The 8,777-nt window shown below is 48.7% G+C and overlaps 1 protein-coding gene across 1 annotated transcript; it reads right to left on the bottom strand.

Annotated features, from left to right (window-relative positions):
* Positions 1 to 3,402: 3,402 nt before the first annotated feature.
* TUBB1 (tubulin beta 1 class VI) lies at positions 3,403 to 8,507 on the bottom strand. Its single transcript, XM_036322117.1, has 4 exons — positions 8,309 to 8,507; positions 5,661 to 5,769; positions 4,852 to 4,962; positions 3,403 to 4,733 (listed from the first exon to the last, which is right to left on the bottom strand). The coding sequence occupies exons 1-4, from the start codon at positions 8,363 to 8,365 to the stop codon at positions 3,655 to 3,657; spliced, it is 1,356 nt and encodes a 451-aa protein (XP_036178010.1). The 5' UTR covers positions 8,366 to 8,507; the 3' UTR covers positions 3,403 to 3,654.
* Positions 8,508 to 8,777: the final 270 nt, after the last annotated feature.

Below are 8,777 nucleotides of genomic sequence, written 5' to 3'. Positions count from 1 at the left end.
CGGCTGTTGTGTTGGTTTCTGTCGGACTTGTTCTTTTTCTTCATGGGAACTGTCTGCACAGCTGCTGGGCCGTGACCCTGGGAACCGGGGTGTCTCAAGTAGGGGAAGCAGATTTAATATCCAGGGACCAAAGAGATACAGGAAACAGTTTGACAGTGTCTCAAAATAGAAAGTACTCTTTTTCATGACATTAGCTGACAGACTGTGTCATTAACGCCCTGGCTGCCCCTTGTCTTTGAATCATGGAGGCCGTGTCAGAGCGTCCTGCTTGGTGCAGGCCGCCGTCTCTCTGGGTAGTGTGCTGCTTGGCCAGTAGCTTAAATGAAAATAATAACTCAAGTCCTCGATTAGAAGGAAAATACTAAATTGTAGTATTTATGTTTTTCTTGTGCACTTAAAACCTTGTCTGATGAATGAATCTTTACATTCTGGGAGTATTGCTCATAGGAAATGAGGCACAGCTCAGTCACCAGCTTATCGAACTAATGGCCGAGCTGAATATTAAAATCCAGGCTCCTAACTGCAGTCTCGGGGTGATGATTACAACAGCTAGATGGTGTTTGCGAGGTGACTCATTTAGTCATTAAATATTTATGGATGAAGTATTATTGTAAGTGTCTTGTTTTTATCTCTCTTTGAAACTTGGAAGCACTTGGCAGAGTAAAACTTAGTTGCAGCATTAACTGCTTAATTTTAGCTGTTTTTGGAGAATAGAGAACTAAGTTTGAACAGGAAATTTTGAAACACGGTTCAGTTCATGCCCTGGGACCAGTTCTCACCACGGCACTTAAGCTAATAATAATTTTAGCAGGGCCAAGAAGGAGCCCAGAAAATGTCTTTGAAGACTCCCTTCCCCAGGACACTTGACCTGTAGGTTTTATTTAATTCTCAGCACAGGGCATGCCGGGAGCAGCAGAGCAGAGGGAGAGCGGGGCTAAAAGCCACTTAAAGCTCCTGTGGTCCTTTGCCCTGGGCTGTTGTCCTGCTGTTTTGAAGTCTGGGCACCTGGGTTGTTAGGTGATGAGGGACTAGGAAGCATCATTCATACAAACAGGAGTCAGTGACTCATGAGGCCTTTAGGCCTTTTTGATAACCAGACAAAATAAGGGGCAGGCAAAGAGCTAATTTCCAGCCAAGTAATTAGAAATGAGTCATTTATTAGGGAAGCAAATGTGATTATTGGAGGTGAGACTTAGGGACAGGGCTTGTGACATGGCAAGGATTATAAAGGAACTGAATAAAAGATAAATTTATTGCCAGCAAAGATTCTCTAAGGCTCTTTCTCTGTGATTGAAAAATACCCTGAACTGATAACTGATTAAATAAACTCTGCATCCAGCCCTGCTGGGTAGCTGGCAGAACTGTCCAGGTTACGAGCGGCCCCAATCAGATCTTGTTGTGGATATTTTAGTCACTGGTTGGGATGGTTGAGGCTGTCGTTAATCTCTTGCAGTGCTCTGGGCTGGGAGGTGAAGGCATCGGACAAACTCTAAAATTCGATTCTACTATGTTGGTCTCTGAGAGACCAATGTCACTGTAACGACCATACTACTAAATAAATCGGCTCTTCAAAATCAGAGGGGACAGATTTCTTTTGGTTTCTGGATTTTTAATTTTTGTTTTGTTTTGTTTTTAATCTATTTCTACCATACAAAAGAGTAGGCTGATGCGATGCATTTTGAAATATTTTTAACTAAAATTAACCAATCTGGGTGGTTAGACTCCAAGAAAAGCAATTTATTTAGTTTGAAATAAAGCAATTGAGCCATTTAAAATTGAATTTCTTTATACTTTAATGATTAATATTGAGCAAACAAAAATCTTTATAGTAATATAAGTCAGCAGAAGTCTTTTTCTTTTTAATTTAGATTTATATCCTTCCTCCCATCCACTTAATTGCCTTTTTAGATTTGAGGAGGAAAGTGCTTGAGGAAGCATGAGTATGAATTCTTAGGTAATCACAGGTTGTAGGACTTTTTAGCATCTAAGGAAGTTCACAGCTTCAAAGTAAGAGCTTACAGGTGCAACTTCTTATTCAATCTGATTGTGTTTTTAGTGATTCTTGAACCTCAAGTAGAAAGTGTTTAAAACTTTTCATTTTGTAAATAGAAGGCTTGCTATACTGCCGACCGCAAGATTTTAATTTTCTCTTGGCAATTTCAGTCATTTCCTTTGATGCATTTATGAAAAGTAATGTTTCCCAGAATGAGCTATGTCTTTCCCCCAAGCCCCCCAAACCTGCCTGCACTTGCTGCCTCATTATTATTGCAGATTATGGAAGCAAATCGGGAGGCGAGGACCCAGTGTCCGCAAGTGAATCCCTGCTGTCCGCGGAGCAAACAAGGTAGAGCTCAGTGGTAATTGCAGGCCATTAAACCCTTATGGCCCTCAGGGCCGGCAGCGTGTTGGAAATAGGTAAGCTGTAATTAAGTTACAGGCGATTTGATTATGCTCTTGTGTGTTTGGTCCTGTTGCAATGAGAGCAGATGAAAACCATGTGATGGTTAAAGCTGTGTCATCCTGCAAACATCATGACAACTTCTGCAAATTAATCTGAACTGTAAAAGTTCCCTAATGAGATGATGTCCTCTGTAACCAGGAGGGACGTTGCCGAGCCCACGCTGTGCCCTTCTGAGTGAGCAGGGGCTGGCATCGTGCTCAGAAGGTGGTGACCGGATGGGGGTGGGCAGGCCATTCCAAAGCAGCCTTAGTGATTCTCAACCTTCCTAATGCCACGACCCTTTAATACAGTTCCTCATGTTGTGGTGACCCCCAACCATAAAATTATTTTCGTGGCTACTTCATAACTGTCATTTTGCTACTGTTATGAATCGTAATGTAAGTATCTGATATGCTATATGTGTTTTTCCGATGGTCGCGACCCACAGGTTGAGAACCGCTGCAGGTCTTTGGTTGACCACCAAAGAGAGTGGTCAGTGAGGTCCCAGAGTCTAACACTAGTAAGAAACGTAAATAGTACATGTGTGTGTTGAAAGCTGGTAACAGGCATGGGTTGGTGGGTATTCCTGAGTTTTGTTCCTGAGTTTTGCCTGTCGTTTCTGGTTTGGGTTTTGGCCTGCACTTTTCTCCCCTTCCTTTCCCCCTTTCCAGTCCAGTCGGTGGCTGCGTTGTGCACAAGGACTACACAATTTCCTGGTGGGTGTTGACTCACTTGCCTCAGCTGTGTGACTCCCCAATACCACTTGGTCACCTGGCTTTCCTGGAAGCCAGCAAGTGTGAGAGGTGGGGTGCTGGGCAGAGTCCTAGCAGCCCGGGACACCGAGTCAGGAGTCCAGATGCACTGACAGTTACAAGGTACCATCCTCCCCACATACCATGTGCTGTCCTGCTGCCTGCGCGTGCTGTTCATACAGTAAACAAAGTTGTAGACAAAGAGAACCCTTTGTGAGAAATTCACTTTACTATTCAAAGGAGTGCAGACAATGTGCATGGAATACAGCACCAGGGAAGAGCCTGAAGCCATCAGTGATGTCCCCCCCCATCCCTCCCGCCCACCGCCCCTGCCTGTGTCTGTGTCCGAGCTCGCGCTGAGTGGCTGTGTGCAGTGTCCTCGGTGCTGCCCAGCAGAGCAGCCTTGGGATTGCTGCCCAGAGCACTCGTGTGGAGAGCCGCTCCCATGCCCGCCTCTCTTGGTTAACCCTCCTTATCCTCTGCTTCCATTTCTGCCTCCCCCAACACCTCGTCATCTTCCTCCAGACCTGCTTTGGCGTCTTGAATCTGCTGGTACTCGGACACCAGGTCATGGATGTTGCTCTCGGCCTCCACAAACTCGTCGATGTCCATGCCCTCGCCAGTGTACCAGTGCACGAAAGCCTTCCTCCGGAACATGGCCGCGAAGTGCTCGGACATCCTGGTGAACAGCTCCTGGATGGCCGTGCTGTTGCCGATAAAGGTGGCGGCCATGCTCAGCCCTGGGGGCGGGATGTCGCAGACGGCCACCTTGACGTTGTTGGGGATCCAGTCCACGAAGCAGCTGCTGCTCCGGGTCTGCACGGTGAGCATCTGCTCGTCCACCTCCTTGGTGGACATCTTCCCTCGGAAGATGCAGGCCACCGTCAAGTAGCGGCCGTGCCGGGGGTCACAGGCAGCCATGGTGTTGCGGGCATCAAACATCTGCTGGGTGAGCTCGGCCACCGAGAGGGCCCGGTACTGCTGGCTGCCCTGCGCCGTGAGCGGGGCGAAGCCGGGAATGAAGAAGTGCAGGCGGGGGAAGGGGACCATGTTCACGGCCAGCTTGCGCAGGTCGGCATTGAGCTGGCCCGGGAACCGGAGGGAGGTGGTGATGCCACTCATGGTCAAGGACACCAGGTGGTTGAGGTCTCCGTAGGTGGGCGTGGTCAGCTTCAGGGTGCGGAAGCAGATGTCGTAGAGGGCCTCATTGTCGATGCAGAAGCAGGCGTCGGCGTTCTCAATCAGCTGGTGGATGGACAGCACGGCGTTGTAGGGCTCCACCACCGTGTCCGACACCTTGGGCGAGGGCATGACGCTGAAGGAGTTGAGGATGCGGTCGGGGTACTCCTCCCGGATCTTGTTCATGAGCAGCGTGCCCATCCCTGAGCCGGTGCCCCCGCCCAGCGAGTGCACGATCTGGAAGCCCTGCAGGCAGTCGCAGGCCTCGCTCTCGCCCCGCACCACGTCCAGGACACTGTCCAGCAGCTCCGCTCCCTCCGTGTAGTGGCCCTTGGCCCAGTTGTTGCCAGCCCCAGAGTTACCTGTGGCAGAGGACACGTGGTTATCTACCCAGAGGCAGAGGAGGCAGGGTGGAGAGAGGAGGACGCCATCAGCAGGCATCCTTCTCTCATCCCAATGGAACCTTCGGGAAAAACCTACCATGGACAAAACTGTCTGGTTGAAAGAGGCTTCCCAATTTGCTAGATCGGATGCTGTCCATCGTCCCAGGTTCCAGGTCCACCAAGACGGCTCGGGGCACATATTTCTTATCTGTGCAGAAAGATAGGAAGAAGTCAGCAAACTATTGTTTTTTCTAAAAGTTAATGTTTCGCCCTGACCAGTTTGCTCAGTGGATAGAGCGTCGGCCTGGGGACTGAAAGGTCCCCAGTTCGACTCTGGTCAAGGACACATGCCTGGGTTGTGGGCTCCACCCTCAGTAGGGAATGTGCAGGAGGCAGCTGATCAGTGATTCTCATCATTGATGTTTCTCTTTCTCCCTCTCCCTTCTTCTCTGAAATCAAGAAAAATATTTATAAAATAAAATAAAAATTAATGTTTCATCAAAATGGAACCTTGTGATACTGTCCCCCCCCACCCCAAGAAAAAAATGGTGTCTTCGGTAGACAGAGATTCGCAATCATACCCGGACCCTGACAACACACAAATTTACAAATGCCTTAAACATTATGTTTCCATTATTGTTTTGTTTGTTATGTTGCCAATGACAGAGATTCTGTTCCTATTGGAAGTGCTGCTGGTTTTTACTTAAAAACCAAATGGGAAGGCTGGTGCTTAAACGGCACGTGTTAAGACATGTCCCCCCCCCCCCCACCCCTCCCCTTAGTGACTTCTTTGAACAGGGCTTGGGGAACCCGTCACTCAGTGTCCTGCGGAGGTGCCCAGACGTCTACCCATGGACATCTCGTGGTCTCCTGTGAGCACTGGCCGCCCCGAGCACAGCACCCTACCGTGGGCCTCGTTGTAATACACGCTGATCCTCTCCAGCTGCAGGGCGCAGTCCCCGCCATAGCTCCCAACCGAGTCGATGCCATGCTCCTCACCAATCACCTCCCAGAACTGAAAGCAGAGGAGGGGTGGTCAGTGCGCAGAGGGACTCGAAAAAGGCTGTGTTGGCTGCAGGTGGGACAGGAAGACGGGAGGTGGCCCTGGGCCTGCCTCCCTGGGTCTCCCGGCCTGTCCCTTCCCAAGACGTGCTTTTGGTCCTTTTCATAAATCCTCTCCGTGGCATCATTCCTTTGTGCCTCTCCTACACAGGCATCTGAAGACTGTATTCCATACCCACCTGCATTCCCCAAATGAACTGGCAACATACATGAAGTTGGATTTTGCTCTTACTAAATTCAGGCTGTTGTATACCTTAAAGCTGTTGTTTAGCATTTCACATCACAGTGTAGCTCTAATTTCACCTGTAGTGCTCCAAGCATATACAGTATAGACTCCAGGCCTAGCCGGTTTGGCTCAGTGGATAGGGTGTCGGCCTGCAGACTAAACGGTCCCAGGTTTGATTCCAGTCAAGGGCACATACCTTGGTTGCAGGCTCCTTCCCAGCCCGGGTTGGAGGTTTATTTTCATGCAGTTTACTCAAAAGCCCATAACTGGGACATCTATGCCCGATGCAAGCAATGTGCATTTTGATGATCAGGTGTGCACACAGTTAAAATCACGCATAGCTTACCCTCTTGTGACTGTTTGAAACACATTGCACCTTCAATCACACAGACAGTACTTATTAATGTACATACATGCCAAGCTCTCAGTATGGAAACAGTTACCGGACGCCTTCTTTTCATTGCCCTGGAGAAGCCCATCGTCCCGTGCAATGAAAGCATCTATGCTCACGTCACCAGCCACCTCTTGTGAATGCGGGCTCTGCTCCGACCACGGTCTTACTGGCAGTAAGTGCCCAACACTGTTCAGGGTGTGGAAGAGTCAATGAAGTTAAGCTCTGTGATACCACAAGTTAAGCGTAACTTCAAGTTCTTATGGACCCAAATAATAAATAGTCGCTGTGGTTCTGGCCTGGAGGCCACAGAGCTCTGGAGTGAGAGCGAGGGCCCTATCTGGACTGCTCTCCCTCTCAAGGGCCTCCGTGCACATTATCTTGCAGCGTCAGGGCCGTGGGGGCTTGGGCCCCCTCTGTGGGCTGTAGTTTGAACATCTTATCACTGTCGTGTGGAAGGCTGCTGCTTCCCTTCAAGCAGTCGTCGTCTTTGTCCCAGGGTTTAAACCCCTGCGTTCAAAGACTGGTTTCTGCATAGCAGCAGCATCCACAGCAGCAGAAAGTGGGAACCAGCCCAGTGTCCATCGGGGATGAATGGTAACAAAATGCAGTCCACCCACACAAGCGATATTCAGCCTTAGGAAAGGAAGGAGCCTGGCTGGGTGGCTCAGCTGGTTGGAGCATCGTCTGGTGCACCAAAAGGTTGTGGGTTCACTCCCAGTCAGGACATTATACCTAGGTTGCAGGTTCGATCCCCAGTCTGGGGCTTCTGGGAGACAATCGATTGGTATTTATCACATCAATGTTTCTCCCTTCCTCTCTGAAATCAATGAGAACGTCCTCAGATGAGGATTTTTTAAAAAGAAAGGAAGGAAATCGAGTCACCTGCTATAGCCTGGATGAACCTGAGGACATTGTGCTCAGTGACACAAAAGGACAAATCCTGATGACTCAACTTACATAAGGGACCTAGAGAAGTCAAACTGAGACGGAGTAGGCTGGTGGGGCCAGGGCTGGGGAGAGGAATGCGGGGTTACTATTTAGCAGGGACAGAGTTCCAGGTTTGCAAGAGGCACTGAGTGATACTCTTTTAAATAGTTAAATACAATAGCCTGAATTTAATAAGAGCGGAGGAGGGGAGAGGGATAGTTAGGTGGTAAATTTTATGCTGTCTTTCACCAGTTTTTTTTTTAAATTTTAAAGACAGTTTTAATACAGTTCATACTTGTAAAAGCAATTTAAAAACAGCAATGAGAACAATCAGATACTATAGAATTGGTCATCTTCAGATTAGGGCTGGAGGCATTGGGCGCCCTCATTGTTTTCTTAGCATTACCAGCTGAGCCAGGTCCTTTGAGACATTTTAAGAGGGGAAGAGAAAAACTCATTTATATTCCAGAGGGTCTATTTTAATTCTTATTGCTACTGGGCACAAACCTTGTAGGTTTACCTTTTACTTTTCTGTTGCATATTAAATGGAACAGCAGTTGATCCTTTTTAACTTTATAACCTAAAGAGGAGGGAAGGATAGCTTCATGATATGGTGTTGAACGTTTCCCAACAAACTCTGGAAAATGTTTGGAGACAAATTACTGTTTTCAGATATAAAAAGTTCATTGCTTAAAGATGATAAAAGTAAAAATAGTTGATGTGTATCGTACACAAGAGACTCCACAAAATTAACATGAATTAAATTAACCCTTTAAACCTTTGCTAATTCCTGAGTCTCTAATTAAAGCCTGTTTAATAATCAAACGCCCAGCAAGTGCATGCTGTCTGTTCAGCTGACGGAGGGCAGTTTCTTGGTTGGCTGCACCATGGACCGTGGCGCCATGGACCATGGTGAAGCTATTGCTAGGAATGCAGGCGCCTTACCTTGGCTCCGATCTGGTTACCACACTGGCCGATCTGAATGTGCACAATTTCACGCATCCTTGCTTTGTGCCCAAGGGCAAGATCTTCACGGAATCCTCAGACCCTGGGAGAGATGCCCTTCACCAGTGTGAGCCCAACACGACTGGTCATCACAGTGATGGGACCAGCTGACCCAGCTCCCCCCAGTGTGACCCAAGGGTGTGTCCAGCCCAGGCCCAGCCCCAGCCCCAGCCCTCCTGTGCTCTGCCTATCATCCTAGTGAAGGGGGTTTTCTTTTCCTCTCCCAGCGCAGAATGTTGCCTGGTCATTTCCTAGAGTTCAAGACCAAAGGCTGCCTTTGCGCACGGTCCCTGGCGGTCCAGCACCAGGTGTGGGCTTGCGAGATGGACTCTCGGCATGTGGTGTGACAGCTGAGCCTGGCCCCTCATCACCCTTTCTAGCCCTGCGTTCTGTTGTCCCCTTTGCTCTT

The sequence above is a fragment of the Myotis myotis genome, unplaced genomic scaffold, assembly GCF_014108235.1.
Source record: "Myotis myotis isolate mMyoMyo1 unplaced genomic scaffold, mMyoMyo1.p scaffold_m19_p_9, whole genome shotgun sequence".
In the NCBI taxonomy this organism is placed as follows: Eukaryota; Metazoa; Chordata; class Mammalia; order Chiroptera; family Vespertilionidae; genus Myotis; species Myotis myotis.
Note: the sequence above shows the minus strand (reverse complement) of the source record. Positions and strands in the feature narration are given on the sequence as shown.

Excerpts from the sequence above, each read along its gene's own strand:
- TUBB1 (XM_036322117.1), bottom strand. The coding sequence starts at position 8,365 with ATGCGTGAAATTGTGCACATTCAGATCGGCCAGTGTGGTAACCAGATC. Across the intron at positions 4,963-5,660 it reads GTATTACAACGAGGCCCACG|ATAAGAAATATGTGCCCCGA; the intron begins GTAGGGTGCTGT and ends CTTTCTGCACAG. Across the intron at positions 4,734-4,851 it reads ACCAGACAGTTTTGTCCATG|GTAACTCTGGGGCTGGCAAC; the intron begins GTAGGTTTTTCC and ends CCTCTGCCACAG.